Source organism: Pristiophorus japonicus, chromosome 2 (genome assembly GCF_044704955.1).
Source record: "Pristiophorus japonicus isolate sPriJap1 chromosome 2, sPriJap1.hap1, whole genome shotgun sequence".
In the NCBI taxonomy this organism is placed as follows: Eukaryota; Metazoa; Chordata; class Chondrichthyes; family Pristiophoridae; genus Pristiophorus; species Pristiophorus japonicus.
In genome coordinates this window covers 208,122,442-208,138,903 of record NC_091978.1, presented here as the reverse complement: position 1 = coordinate 208,138,903, position 16,462 = coordinate 208,122,442, and the positions used below count along the sequence as shown (strand labels likewise).

The 16,462-nt window shown below is 43.6% G+C and overlaps 1 protein-coding gene across 12 annotated transcripts in view; it reads right to left on the bottom strand.

Moving 5' to 3' along the window:
* Positions 1-12,560, bottom strand: part of lcorl (ligand dependent nuclear receptor corepressor-like) — a 212,108-nt gene extending 199,548 nt beyond the window's left edge. For 11 of the 12 annotated variants that reach the window (XM_070870757.1, XM_070870758.1, XM_070870775.1 and 8 more), the window contains exon 1: positions 12,455-12,560. In XM_070870757.1, coding sequence (XP_070726858.1) covers positions 12,455-12,551 — 97 coding nt within the window. In that variant the 5' untranslated portion in view covers positions 12,552-12,560. The remainder of the gene's footprint in view (positions 1-12,454) is intronic. The other variant, XM_070870759.1, reaches the window with a different exon arrangement.
* Positions 12,561-16,462: the final 3,902 nt, after the last annotated feature.

Here is a 16,462-nt window from a genome sequence, read left to right as displayed (position 1 = left end):
CAGCTCTTGGTCTGTAGCCTTGTAGGTTACAGCATTTCAAGTGCATATCCATGTCCTTTTTAAATGCTGAGGGTTTCTGTCTCTACCACTCTTTCAGGCAGCGAATTCCAGACCCCCAGTCACCCTCTGGGTGAAAGAAATTCCCCTCAACATCTTAGATACTTTAAATCTATTCTCCCCGGTTATTAATTCCCTCTGCTAAAGGGAAATATGTTCTTCCTATCCACTCTATGTAGGCCCCTCAGAATATTATACACCTCAACAAAAGGTCTACCCTCAGCTTCCTCTGTTCCAAAGAAAAAACCCTGCCTATCCAATCTTTCCTAATAGCTAAAATTCTCCAGTCCAGGCAACATCCCCGTAAATTTCCCTGTACCCTCTCTAGTGTAATCACATCTTTCCTGTAATGTGATTACAGTGCCCCAGCTGTGGCCGAACTAGTGTTTTATACAATTCAAGTATAACCTCCCTGTTCTTAAATTCTACGCCTCAGCTAACAAAGGCAAGTATCCCGTACGCCTTCTTAACTACCTTATCTACCTGTCCAGCTACCTTCAGGGATCTGTGGACATGCACTCAAAAGGTTCCTCTACAGTTCTCAGTGTCCTACCATTTACTGTGTATTCTCTTGCCTTATCAGCCCTCCCAAAATGCATTACCTCACACTTCCACAGATTGAATTCCATTTGCCACTGTTCTGCACACCTGACCAGTCCACTGATAGCTTCCTGCAGTCTACATTATCAACTACACAGCCAATTTTTGTATCATCTGCAAACTTCTTAATCATACCCCCTACATTCAAGTCTAAAATTGATATATACCACAAAAAGCAAGTTACATAGAAATTAGGTGCAGGAGCAGGCCACTAACCCCTTCGAGCCTACACCGCCATTCAATAAGATCATGGCTGATCATTCAACCTCAGTACCCCTTTCCTGCTTTCTCTCCATACCCCTTGATTGCTTTGGTCGTAAGTGCCATATCCAACTCCCTTTTGAATATATCTAACAATCTGGCCTCAACAACTTTCTGCGGAAGAGAATTCCACAGGTTAACAACTCTGAGTGAAGAAGTTTCTCCTCATCTCGGTCCTAAATGGCTTACCCCTTATTCTAAGACTGTGACCGCTGGTTCTGGAACTCCCCAGCAACAGGAACATTCTTCCTGCCTCTAACCTGTCCAATCCCATGAGAATTTTATATGTTTCTATGAGATCCCCTCTCATTCTTCAAAACTCCAGTGGATACAAGCCCAGTTGATCCAGTCTCTCCTCATATGTCAGTCCTGCCATCCCGGGAATCAATCTGGTGAACCTTCGCTGTACTCCCTCAATAGCAAGAACATCCTTCCTCAGATTAGGAGACCAAAACCGAACACAATATTCCAGATGTGGCCTCACCAAGGCTCTGTACAACTGCAGTAAGACCTCCCTGCTCCTATACTCAAATCCTCTAGCTATGAAGGCCAGCATGCCATTTGCTTTCTTCACCACCTGCTGTACCTGCATGCCAAACTTCAATGACTGATGTACCATGACACCCAGATCTCGTTGCATCTCCCCTTTTCCTAATCTGTCACCATTCAGAAAATATTCTGCCTTCCTGTTTTTGCCACCAAAGTGGATAACCTCACATTTATCCACATTATACTGCATCTGCCATGCATTTGCCCACTCACCTAACCTGTCCAAGTCACCCAGCAGTCTCTTAGCATCCTCCTCACAGCTCACACCGCCACCCAGTTTAGTGTCATCTGCAAACTTGGAGATATTCCATTCAATTCCTTCATCTAAAATCATTGATGTATATTGTAAATAGCTGGGGTTCCAGCACTGAACCCTGCGGCACCCCACTGGTCACTGCCTGCCATTGTGAAAAGGATCAGTTTATTCCGAATCTCTGCTTCCTGTCTGCCAACCACTTCTCTATCCACGTCAGTACATTACCCCCAATACCATGTGCTTTAATTTTGTACACTAATCTTTTGTGGGGGACCTTGTCAAAAGCCTTTTGAAAGTCCAAATACACCACATCCACCGGTTTTCCCTTGTCCACTCTACTAGTTACATCCTCAAAAAATTCTAGATTTGTCAAGGATAATTTCCTTTTCATAAATCCATGCTGACTAGGACCGATCCTGTCACTGCTTTCTAAATGCGCTGCTATTTCATCTTTAATAATCGATTCCAACACTTTCCCCACCACCGATGTCACGCTAACCAATCTATAATTCCATGTTTTCTAGTACTGCGCCCTGCAGAACCCCATTGGAAACAGCCTTCCAGTCAAAAAAGCACTCATCGACCCTTTGCTTCTTGACTCTGCCAATTTTGGGTGCAACTTGCCACTTTGCCTTAGATCCCATGGGCTTTTACTTTCGTGACCAGTCTGCCATGTGGGACCTCATCAAAAGCCTGGCTAAAATCCATATACACTACATCAAATGCACTACCCTCATTGAATTTTTTGAAGAGGTAACAAGGCGGGTCAATCACGTTAGTCAGACACGACCTTCCCTTAACAAATCCATGCTGACTGTCCTTGATTAATCTGTGTCTTTCTAAAAGGAAGATTTATTCTATCCCTCAGAATTTTTTCCAATAATCTTCCCACCACCAAGGCTGACTGGCCTGTAATTATTCGATCTAAGCCTTTCTCCCTTTTTAAACAATGGTACAACGTTAGCAGCCCTCCGACATTAAACCTGTAGGCAGAGAGGACTGGAAAATGGTCATGGCCTCTGCTATTTCCTCTCTTGCATCTCTTAACAGCCTAGGATATATTTCATCTGGGTCTGGTGATTTATCCACTTTCAAAGATGCTAAACCCTTTAATACTTCCTCTCTCACTATGTTTATTTATTTCATTTAACATTTCACACTCCTCCTCCCTGATTGCAATGTCTGCATCATCCCTCTCGTGAAAATAGATGCAAAGTATTTGTTAAGAACCATACCCACATCTTCCACTTCCACACACAGGTTACCTTTATGGTCGCCAATAGGCCCTACTCCATTTAGTTATCCTCTTGCTCTTGGATGTATTTATAAAACATTTTTGGGGTTCCTTTGATTTTACTTGCCAATATTTTTTCATGCCCTCTCTTTGCTTTTCTAATTTACTTTTCAATTTCACCCCTGTACTTTCTATACTCCTCTCGAGTTTCTGCAGTAGTGAGCTCTTGGTATCGGTCATAAATTTCCTTTTTTTCCCCCTTTATCCTACCCCGTATGCCCCTTGACATCCAGGGAGCTCTAGGATTTCACCCTTTTTCTTTAAGGGAACATACTTGCTCTGAATCCTCACTATTGCCTCCTTAAATGCTTATCACTGCTCGGACACTGATTTACCTTCAAGTAGCTGTTTCCAATCTGGCTAACTCACATCTCTGCACATTAGCTTTTCCTCAATTGAGAACTTTTATTCCTGGTCTATCTTTGTCCTTTTCCATAACTACCCTAAATCTAACTGAATTATGATCACTACCACCAAAATGCTCCCACTAATACCCCTTCCACCTGCCCAGCTTCATTCCCTAAAACCAAGTCCAGAACCACCCCCTCTCTTGTTGGGCTTGCTACGTACTACTAAAAAAGTTCTCCTGAATGCATTAAGAATTCCGCTCCCTCTATACCTTTCACACTAATTCTATCCTAGTTGAAATCCCCTACTATTGTCCTATTGTTTTTGAACTTCTCAGAAATTTGCCTACATATTTGCTCTTCTATCATCCGGATTGTTTGGGGTCCATAATACACTCTCAGCAGTCTGACTGCCCCTTTTTTGTTCTTCAGTTCAACCTATATGGCCTCATTTGATGATCTTCTAACATATCCCTCCTCACAGCTGTAATTGTTTCTTCTCCCCTCTGGATCTTTAGCCAACCACCTTAAATTTGTGTTCTCTAGTTACCGATCCTTCTGCCACAGGAAACAGTTACACCTTAATTACACTAGCAAAGCCCTTCTCGATTTTGAACACCTGTGTCAAATGTCTTCTTAACCTTCCGTGCCCCAAGGAGAATAACTTTAGCTTCTCTACTCTATCCACATTTTAAAAAGGAAAAAAAATTTGCATTTTTGAAGCAAATGATCACATGTCCAAAATACCTTACAACCAATTAATTACTTTTGAAGTGCAGTGTTATGTGGGAAAACATAGCAGCCAATTAGCACACTGCAAGTTCCACAAATTGCAATGACGACAACAGCTTCTATTTATATAGTACCTTTAACGGCATAAAATGTTCCAAGGCACTTCACAGGAGCATTCTAACAAAATTTGACAGCAGGACGAATGACCAGTCAAAACATGTTTTGATGGTATTGAGAGAGAACTCCCTGCTATTCTTAGAATAGTGCCACTGATTTTGTTTTCATACACCAAACAGGTAAATGACATGCCTTATGTTTATTGTTTCATTGGAAAGACAGCACCTCTAATATAATAGCACTCCACTGAAGTAACAGCCTAGATTACTTGCTAAAGTTGAGAAATGGGGATAAAACTCAACTTTCAGCTTGGCTGTGATGGCACTTTTACCATATCATATTCAAGCCCCACTTCATTGAAGCAGGGTTCTGCACTGTTACAGGTTCTAACGTTCATCCCTCTGCACCAGATCAAAACAACTGGTGATTGATCACTATCACAAATGGTTTTAAAAATCATTTTAATGTAATGTAGAGACATTGTATAAGACAGCTGAAAACAAGGAAGAATGATCCTGCCCCCCCCAAACGTTCCCAAAGAGAAAAGTTTTTAAAGCAGGGAGGTAGCAAAGCAGAGGGTTCTAGAGACTGATTTATTAAAGTCAGAGGCATAGTATCTAAAAGAACCACTGATGGAGCAAAAGAAACAACAATGAGGAATGACACAATGTCAGTAGGTGTGTTTAGGGACTGGAGGTTAGAAATAAGAGGATTTTGAAAGCAACAATGTGAACCTTTATGTCAATGTCCTGGAATACAGGGAGCAAGTGGAGCTTGGGAAGAATAAAAATTTGTAGCCAGCAAAAAGCACTAAGGAAACTGAACTTCAAGGTGATAAAAAGGTATGAACATGGTTTTACCTACAAGGGGAAAGGGAGGGATGGAACAGTGAAAAGGCAGAAGACAACAATAACATAGAAATGAAGGATGGCTTTGATTTTGCTGAAATTAAACCTTGGCTTACAATCAGACATACAGATGAAAAATTGTAATAACAAGATTGGATTGATAGAAGCAGGGAATCAGTGAATGTGTAATCTGACCCCATGGTTCCTGATATCACAGCGATAAAGCTGAGGATGCATCCCTGGGATGCATCTGCACTGAAAGACACTGTAACATAAGCTATTGGAAGCAACATAATTGTAACACAACAGAGAGATTCTATCACAGAAAGAATGGACAGCATCAGGGGACTAGAGACATTGGAGATGGATGGAATGTTTGTCATAGAAAGCAGTAAGGTCAAGGAAGCCCATGAAAAGCAACATGCCATGGTCAAAATCACACAGAATGCTTTTAATTGACTGTCTCAGTGTTGTAGGCATTGAAGCAGACTGGAAGATACTGAAGAGGAAATAGTGGAAGAATAGCAGTGAGATAACACCATCCAGGTCCTTGGAAAGAAAAAGATTTGAGATAGTGTGGAAGAGCGAGCAAATAGTGTGACTTTTTTTTAATTTGCGGAACGGAGCAGTTTCGAACGAGGTAGCAGCAGGTTGGTTAGGAAGGGGAATTTGAATGGGTTGGAGATGGAATTGAGAAGAGAAACTGGTGATATGCATAATACAGGGAGATGCAGAGTCATCATTATAGGCAGTCCTTCGAAATCGAGGAAGATTTGCTTCCACTCTAAACACAAGTTCTCAGTGACTGCACAGTCCAATACAGGAATTACAGTCTCGATCACAGGTGGGAAGGACAGTGGTTGAAGGAAAGGGTGGGTAGGGAGTCTAGTTTGCTGCACCTCCTTCCGCTGGCTGTGCTTGATTTCTGCAAGCTCTCGGCGACGAGACTCGAGGTGCTCAGCGTTCTCGCGGATGCTCTTCCTCCACTTAGGGTGGTCTTGGGCCAGGGATTCTCAGGTGCCAGAGGGGATGTTGCATTTTATCAAGGAGAGTATCCTTGAAGCGTTTCCTCTGCCCACCTGGGGCTCTCTTGGCGTGTAGGAGTTCAGAGTAGAGCGCTTGCTTTGGGCGTCTTGTGGCGGGCAATGTGGCCCGCCCAACGGAGCTGGTCAAGTGTGGTCAGTGCTTCAATGCTGGGGATGTTGGCCTGATCGAGAACATGGACATTGGTGCGTCTATCCTGCCAGTGGTGCGTCTATCCTGCCAGTGGATTTGCAGGATCGTGCGGAGGCAGCACTGGTGGTACTTCTCCATTGCTTTGAGGGGTCTACTGTATATGGTCCATGTCTCAGCCATATAGGAGGGCGGTTATCACTACTGCCTTGTAGACCATAAGCTTGGTGCTAGATTGGAGGTCCTGGTCTTCAAACACTCTCTTCCTCAGGTGACCAAAGGCTGCGCTGACACACTGGAGGTGGTGTTGGACCTAGTTGTCGACATCTGCCTTTGCCGATAGTAGGCTCCCGAGATATGGAAAGTGGTCCACGTTGCCCAAGGCTGCGCCATGGATTTTGATGACTGGGGGGTGGGGGGGGGGGCAGGCAATGCTGTGCGGCGGGGTCAGGTTGGTGAAGGACCTGTGTCTTACGGATGTTTAGTGCAAGGCCTATGCTTTCATACACCTCGGTGAAGATATTGACAATGACTTGGAGTTCGGCCTCAATGTGCGCAGACACAAGCGTCATCCGCATACTGTAGTTCGATGAGGATGGGACGACCTTGGATCTAGCCTGGAGACAAAGGTTGAACAAGATCCCATTGGATGTAGAGTGTGGAATCTGTGAATCCCTGATTCGGGGAATGGGGACCAAGAGTAAAGGGAGCAGGGATAAGGGTAGAGGAAAGATGCAGATAAACACAATTTTTCATAAAAAAGGAATCATCAGATCTTCCTAATTGGTGTAAAAATTAGGTCAAAGTGTGATAGAAGGAGCTCAGAGAAAATAGCTAGTGGCAAAGATAATTTTGGAAAAGTTTTTATTCGTGGATGATCTAAGTAGATTTGACCATGGAAAGTGACATAATTATGTAGTAGTCATATGTATTGAAGAGAACACACCTGGTATCTGTGCACATTCAGAGGCTGAACTCCAGGATATAGTCAATGTATTCACTGAGGCATATGACAGCATGGGCCTTACGCTTAACATCCATAAGACAAAAGGTCGTCCACCAGCCTGTCACCGCCGCACAGCACTGCCCTCCAATCATCAAGATTCACGGCGCGGCCCTGGATAACATGGACCACTTCCCAAATCTCGGGAACCTCTTAACAAAGGCAGACATTGATGCGGAGACTCAGCATCGCCTCCGGTGCGCCAGCGCAGCCTTCGACCATCTGAGGAAAAGAGTGTTTGAAGACTAGGTCCTCAAAATCTACCACCAAACTCATGGTCTACAAGGCTGTAGTAATACCTGCCCTCCTGTATGGATCTGAGGCATGGACGATGTATAAAATGCACCTCAAGTCGCTGGAGATATATCACCAACAATGTCTCCGCAAAATCCTGCAAATCCCCTGGGAGGACAGGTGCACCAACATCAGTGTCCTCAACCAGGCTAACATCCCCAGTCTTGAAGCACTGACCACACTATCAGCTTCGCTGGGCAGGCCATATAGTACGCATGCCAGAGACTCCTTAAGCAAATGCTTTATGCAGAGCTCCTTCATGGTAAACGAGCCAAAGGAGGACAGCGGAACCGTTATAAGGACACCCTCAAAGCCTCGTTGGTAAAGTGCGACATCACCACCGACACCTGGGAGACTCTGGCCGCAGATCGCCCGAGGTGGAGAAAGTCCATCCGGGAGGGTGTTGAGCTCTTCGAGTCTCAACGCAAAGAGCATGAAGAGGCCAAGCGCAAGCAGCGAAAGGGGCGTGCGGCAAACCAGCCCCACCGACCCTTTCCCTCGACGAATGTCTGTCCCACCTGTAATAGGGTCTGTGGCTCTCGTATCGGACTGTTCAGCCATCAAAGAACTCACTTCGGGAGTGGAAGTAAGTCCTCCTCGATTCCGAGAGACTGCCTATGATGATGATGATGATGATGATGACGACTACATACAGTTTTGGTCTCTTTATTTGAGGAATATAATTGCATTGGAGGCAGTTCAGAGAAGGTTCACGAGGTCGATTCCTGAGATGAAGAGGCTGTCTTATGAAGAAAGGTTAAACAGGTTGGGCCTATACTCATTGGAGTTTAGAAGAATGATAGGTGATCTTATTGAAACGTATAAGATTCTGAGGGGGCTCGACGGTAGATGCAGAGAGGATGTTTCCCTTTGTGGGGGAATCTCGAACTGGAGGCATAGTTTCAGAATAAGGGGTCGTCCATTTAAAATGGAAACGAGGAGGAATTTCTTTGGAATTCTCTATCCCAGAGAGCTGTGGAGGCTGGGTCATTAAATATATTTAAAGTGGAGATAGACAGATTTTTGAATGATAAGGGAGTCTAGGATTATGGGGAGCGGGCAGGGAAATGGAGTTGAGGTCAAGATCAGATCAGCCATGATCTTATTGAATGGCAGAGCAAGCTCGAGGGGCCAAATGGCCTACTCCTATTTCTTATGTTTTTTTATGCACTTAGACTTCTGTCTAACAGATTTAAAGTTTGGTATTGTACCAGTGAAGTGGAAGATTGTCTAGGATCTGAAGGGAGCAGAGAACCAGGCACGACAGTTGTGGAGCAGATCAAAGGGAGACATCAACATCATCTTAGGTGGCACACCCAAAATGTGGCAGGTTAAGTTTGAGGGGATGATTGTGATGGCATCCCTCCCCTGGCAGAAAGTGAGAAAATGGAGGGGTTTAAAGTAGACAGGAAAGTAAATGTGAAAGTGCCTGCGAGAGAGCGCTACTATGGATAGAGAAATGTGAAGGCTCAAAGTCAACATGGGATGACAAGATTGAGGAAGAAATGAATTCAGCAGATGTGGTGGACAATGAGTGAAGGGTCAAACAACTGAAGAGATTTACCTGAGTAAGGCGCCTAGGAACAATAGGCAAGGAAGGGTCTGGCGTGAAAGACTGTAGGAGTTAGGAGTTTGAATGTGGAGAAAGAATAAGAGTAAAGGGATAAGCCAAGGTGGGATCTGGAGAATGGTCGTTAGGATGCAAGGCGTAAAGCCAGATGTGACAGCCTCGGGAAGGGAGGTGGATTCATCAGAAAGTTAAGCGAGGACTCACCAGAGAGATAAGATTTGTCAGACTTAAAACATTATTCAACTCCTTGGGGTGGGGGAAGGGCAGGAATCACAGAAGAATAATTGCAGACAATATGAAGAGGATGGAAAGTCATGGTTCCAGTGAGAATGGATAAAGATTCGCAGAGTAGCAAGGAGTTGAAGGGGACAGTTGTAGACAGAGCAGGGAAATGAGTACAAGATGGGGTGGATGTTTCAGAGATTCACCCCAGAAGAGAAATGATCAGTGAAGACAAAGGGAGATAAGTGGTTTGACTACTGGAGTGGAGCTGGCGACAACTGCTGTGATAAGCACAGCTTAAATGCTCACATGAAGTCAAAAGGAGGCTGGGAATCAACCCAGAAAGGAGAACAAAAAGTGAATATAGTATATTGATATAACAGCTGCTGGATGGCATTACTTTATTTGTTTGTGGGTTGTGGGCAACACTGACAAGGCTATATTTATTGCCCATCCCAACTTGCCTCAAGGGAATTTTAAGACAACCAGATACTCGATAGCTGAATACAGTCTGTGCTAATGCTGTGGTCAGGAGGATGGCGTCAAGGAACTTCTCTCATTCTAAAGTGTGTCATTCACTTTGCCATTCTTGCGAAGTACCTGCTGGCTAGCTGTCTTACCCAACAGACTTTTGAGGGGGGGGGGAATGGAGTAATTGAGAAGAATGAGGGAAAGTGAAGTTAACTGAAAGAATGAGAAACAAGCAGTATCCCTTTATGGTTAAGGTAGTTCCAAGATGACAGGTATGGCAAAGAAGCTGGAACCAAGACTACCCTCTAGGAAAGACTTGGTAATCTGATTTCAGAGACAGAACAGGTCTGCAGTGTTGTTGACAATGAACCAGCCAGCCCTGTTCATTAATGTTTTTTGGAGGAGGGCTTGGATTCTTCCTACCCAGCCAAAGGTTAGTGGATAGAAACAGAGAAAATAGGTGCAGGAGTAGACCATTCGGCCCTTTGAGCCTGCACCGCCATTCAATAAGATTATGGCTGATCATTCCTTCAGTACCCCTTTCCTGTTTTCTCTCCATACCCCTTGATCCCCTTAACTGTACAGGCCATATCTAACTCCCTCTTGAATATATCCAATGAACTGGCATCAACAACTCTCTGCGGCAGGGAATTCCACAGGTCAACAACTCTCAATGAAGAAGAAGTTTCTCCTCATCTCAGTCCTAAATGGCCTACCCCTTATCCTAAGATTATGTCCCCTGGTTCTGGACTTCCCCAACATCGAGAACATTCTTCCCGCATCCAACCTGTCCCGTCCCGTCAGAATCTATGAGATCCCCTCTCATCCTTCTAAACGTCAGTGAATAAAGGCCCAGTTGAAGCAGTTGCTCCTATGACAGCCCAGCCATCCCTGGAATCAGTCTGGTGAACCTTCGCTGCACTCCCTTCAACAGCAAGAACGTCCTTCCTCAGATTGGGAGACCAAAACTGTACACAATATTCCAGGTGAGGCCTCACTAAGGCGCTGTACAACTGCAGTAAGATCTCCCTGCTCCTATATTCAAATCCCCTAGCTATGAAGGCCAACATACCATTTGCCCTCCTTACCGTCTGCTGTACTTGCGTGCCCACTTTCAGTGACTGATGAACCATGACACCCAGGTCTCGTTGCACCTCCCCTTTTTCTAGTCTGCCACCATTCAGATAATATTCTGCCTTCGTGTTTTTGCCCTCAAAATGGATAACCTCACATTTATCCACATTATACTGCATCTGCCATGTATTTGCCCACTCACCTAATCTGTCCAAGTCACCCTACAAAATGATGGATGAGGGGGGTTTTAGCTGCCTAAGTGGTTGCTCTGGTGACCTGCACAATTTTAGCTGGTTGAACACCAGCAGTACCCCTGCGTACTCCTAAAAGCTTGGTTAAGTGGGATGTTACTTTACAGGGAGAGTGTGCAAGTTCCTTATTTGGTAGAAACCATTAGGTACATACAGATTTTACATTAGTTAGGTGATGGATTGCCATGTGTGTCAGACACAGCTGACTGCCCCACCCCTCATAAATGGTAAATATACCTCAGATACACAGACACAATAATCATCCAAGTTTCACCTGTACTAAAAAAAAATCTCTCAATAGAGACCAAAAAGAGGCACTACAATATAAATAGGCCAAGTTGTTTCAAAATAAAAAGGAAAGCTCCCAATCGAGTAAAATTCCAGATTCTACAGCTTTTCTGTGAAATTTGGAATGCTTTGCAAATTAAGTACTACCCTTCTGAAAAAGAGAGCGCCAAGACTCGGACAGAAGTGCAGAGCGAAATGGCGTGCAGATTTAGTGACAGCTCTAGGTCCTGAGAAGCTTTGGGCTGTCACAGATCTTGGATATATTCTGAGATACATAAAATATAAATGTTAGCGAAAGTAGCAGTTTGCTCGAACGACGAATTTAATTTAAAACTTCAGAAAAAGTTTGCAGAAACAAAAAAGTTTTCTCATTCTGCAAAAGGATGGTGATCGTGCAGTGGAGGGGGGAGAATAAGGTACTCCGGTGGAAATGTGACGGCTTACTGAACGAGCTTGAGTAAGTCGCAGGCTCTCGATGGCCTGCCGCCGCTGGTGGAGCGGATGTCAGAGATGGGTCACTTTTCCGGGGGAAGGGAGGGACATGGATCGCCAGGGCCGCGTCACGTGACCCTTTTTTTGTTCATCCGGCCGTTAGGTCTCGCGCCGCCACTCCCACAACTCGAGCACGGAGCGGGGCTCCCGCTGACAAAGATCACCATGGCAGCCAACTCACGGAGTTCGCCATAAAACTTCCGAATCTCACCGCCGCGCCACCAACCGTCACTTACACAAACTCCCTCTCCCAAAGCCGCTATCGCTCACTCGCGCCCAAAGTGTACAACAACAAAATTATAATCTCCAACGAGCCAGGCGTTGTGCTTTTTCTATTTACAGGCTGGCGAAATTCCCGAGGGTACACAGGACATCTGTTAGAATGGCGAGGGCTCTCGGAGTCAGACAAAAGAAAATGGAGCCAGGTACCTCCGGAGGAGCAACTTCAGGGCCAATTCACAAGGAACATATTTGTATTCGCCGGCTGACAAAAGAGTCTCAAAACAACAACCCAAATGCAACGCCGTCAGTTCAGAGCAGAGACGTCATCCTTACCTACACAGTGTATTAGTTTGTACCGCCAGGAATCTAGTTCCCGCCGAAAACCTCTTCTTTCTGCCGTACATCTGGGGCTACCGCACTGACTCGCCATTCTGTCCTAGCCCTGGTGTGTGCGTCTGACGTCACCTCGCCGCTATTTACATAGTACGTTGAACGCGCGCGTGTGATTGACGTGTGTCACCAGCCCGGCGGCTGGAGGTGGGGACTGCAAGTGCAGCCTGGTGTCCGAGTGACAGCGGCTTGCACCGAAGGGGTGGGGATGCACAAAAGAGGTAGTAGCGCTGTCAGTATAATTTAAGTCTTTTGTTTTTGTTAAGATGCACTCGTTGGTACTTTATTTTGGTTGCAAAGATAAGTGTTGCCGTTAACTGTTTTCCCTCTTTATACGCGGTGTGGCCGTTTACGTTTAGATAAGTAGACCTTTCAAAATAAACGCTTTATAAACAGGGCCCTTGCAATTTTATTTCCCTTCGTTTAGAAGTCAAGTATACGTAACAACTTGAACAAATGGCTTTCGTGACTTAATCTGTACTTCTGAATATAGGTAAATAATGTAATAAAGGGACTGGCCTAATTTTTGAGAGTATTGTAAAGCTTTCATTGTAGACATTTAAAGGAGCACCTTATAACAAAAAAGAAGTCTGTAAATGGTAATGAGACAACATTATGCCAGCGTGTTCAATTTATTTTAGTTTTGTTGGCAAGCAGTGTGTCATGATTATTGGCCAAAAATAAAGTCTTCGAAATCATAACCTGAGCAGCATGAAATAATTTTATTTCCGTGAACGGGGGGCACTGGATTACTCCAGGCTAATCGAGTTGTAATCAGCCTCATGACTGGAAATCTAACATCGTGTTTTACCGGAAGCAAAGAAAATGCTATTTCTTTGGTGTGATTAAAAATAATTCTGTCATTGTGTTTTGTTGACTTGTTAACAACAGAAAAGCGAAGGAGAAAACAAAGCAAACACATATTCACATATCACAATGACGTAGCAGCTGTGAAAACATTCCCAGTTGTCAGTAGCCACATGTGTAACAAAAGACTGATCAGAATATATAATCCTGACAATAGAAAGCAGACTCTCCTGAATCCATACAATTGCCTACATTTGTTCATTCACACCAGTCTACTTCCAACGTGGACCAGTTCAATTAGTGATAAGGGAAGACCTGGTTGCATATGCATGTGTCTGCTGAATGATACGCACCCAAATTGTCTTCTCTCCTCGGGCGTTGACTGATCGCTGTGTATTTCCAACATAATTCTGCTTTTAGTTTAGATTTCTATCATTTTCAGTTTTTCCTTTTTAGTTTGCAAGTATATATGAGTTTCACAGAGGGAGTGGACATACATTGTATTACACTAATCTATATCGCACGGTACTTTCAGTTCTTTGTTGACTTCATTGAAATTATTTATTTTGTCTTGTTCCTCAACGATGTGACTGTGAGTTGTAATTAAAAATTAAAGTTTGATAGAACTGCAAAAGATTCAGCCCCATTGGAGCCGAAATGTGCAATGAAATTCGAAGTCACAACATCAAAACTAGGGGGGTGAAATTGCCCCAGGCTCAGTTTGGGGCACTTAATTTGAATTAAGTGATTTTTTTCCGCCCGACGGTAGGCAGACGTAAGAGCTCCAGAATTGAGCACCTTAGCGCCCAGATGATTTTTAATGTTATCGCTGTGACAGGGAGGCGGGAGTAAGGCGCTGACACGTCGCAACGCCCTTCCCCTTCTCTTAAAGTGAGGGTTTTGGCCGGGCCAGTGTCTGTTGGTGGCCTAGCCGAAGCAGCGTCTGCCATTGTCGAGCCGACTGCAAAGTCATCCGGAAAAAAAAAGGCGCCGGCCGGGTTGCAAGGACCTCCCCTTCAAGGGCGGACGGAGTGTTCCAGCCACCACAGCTTTGTGACCTGCAAAGCTGTCGGTGGCATCGCCCGTGCCAACCTCGCTACCGTGGGGCAATTTCCCTGCAGGACGTAAAGGGGTCGGCGCTGGGCGATAAAGTGGTCGCGTGTATGGTGATGATGTCATCGCCGTGTGCACTGCTGCCCGGAGCGAAAATTAAGAGGCACAGCGCAAACCTGTTTTCCCCATCCCGGGGGGCAATTCTGGCCGGGTCGCATCCGCCGCCTGCCCTCTGGACAAAATGGTTCTCCCGGAGGTGCTAACGAACCTTTTGAAAAGGGGCAATTTCGGCCCCTAGATCTTTAAATATACATCAAGAACAGACCTTCTCTTGATAATTATGTACCTGATAAACAACACCATCGTCAGAAAATGCAATAAGATGCATTCTAAATGCAGGGTTGGCCACAGTTCTAAGTTTTTTGAAATGACCTCTTTTTGCAAAGAATAGCAGCAGTTGAAAGAGAAAGGAAAATAAAATAAAATATTTACAAACTTGAAATTCCAATTCTGGCTTTATGACCTGTTCTTATTTTTTTTAAATTTTTGTCTCTGCTATTTACTTTTATTAGGCCTTTAGTATGAAACACTAATTGTATTTTGATCAAAAACAATCACATGTGAGAAAGTAGTTTCAACTATTGCTCACTGATACCACAAAATATAATTGTATATCCTGCAAAAAGCAGGTGACTGATTCCATTTTTTAAATTGATTTTGACCAAGGGTATAATAAAACCACTATTGACTGCAGTTTTCAGGCTAGAGCTATTTTCCCCACAGGTGCTGAATTGACCTTAACTGCACACTTTACAATGTACTCAGTCATGTTTGTGGTCTTGGGTCAATAGGTTACTGTTCTATTTCTCAATTACAATTAGTATTACTGAAGTGGAGGGAACTTTATATCAAGGAAACCAATTCAAGATCTCACAGTATTGAAACATTTAGGTCCCTAGCACTTTATATGGGCCTACCAGAAAGGACAATCAAAGTATGTAGAGCGATGCCGAGTCTGAGAAAGAGGAAGAGAGAAAGAATAAAGACAAATAGAAAGAAAAGGAGCGGAAGATGGAAGGCATGAAAGAGCAGGTGGCAAGTAGAAGGACAGTTACAGGAAGAATGGCACAACTTTTATCCATGAGCATTGCCAAAGAAGATCGATTAGTGATTCTAAATATTTGTGAAAATGTTTACATTTTTGAAACTGCTTCTAGTCCCTCTTAGTTTTGACTCTTCACCTCCATATTAAATGGTGCATTGGAAATGTGAATGGAGTGATGTGATGGGTCTAATTTCCATTGAGTATTATTGATAGTTTCTATTCAATAAAATTAAAATTGATCGTTTAGAGCACAGAATATCTGTGAGCATTTCTTTCTGTGTTCATGAATATGATTGCCACATATTTGCAATTTGTCTTCGCAGTAGCAGCATATTGAACAAATGTCCCTTTGTTCTCAAGACTTTCATGCTTCTAAATTATGAAAAAATAATCAGAACATACCTTTAGCTTATGTTGAATAAGGCTACTAATTCATAGAATCATAGAAATTTATAGCATGGAAGGAGGCCATTTCAGCCCATCATGTCCGCAACAGAAATAGAATCATCATCCAGAAATATTTTATATTCCTTTGCCTTTGAAATCCTCTTTTCAGGATCAGAATAGTGCATAAAGTTGCTTCACTGGAGAAAATGTGATTTTCCTTGCCAATCAGATGTGATCAAATTATGGAAGATTTAGATAAAGATATGCAAACATATCTCAATACTTTGTATATTCCCATGAATTTCTCCTGTACAGATCAACCATATATACAAATCTTGTTAGAGTATTTTGCTATGCGAATTGCTGTTGTCATCCCACTCAAGTCAAACCGTGAACAAATATTGACATTACTTGAAATTACACTTTTTAATTATCTGTATCTTTTGAAAATGTTGAGGATTTACATAATAAACTAACATTTTAACAGTTCAGAATATTTTCCAATTAATACGCTTACATTTTGATTCACATTTACAAAATACTTTGGGATTCTACAAATACAGTACAGGTACAGCGTCGAAAATCCAGAAGCCTCGGGA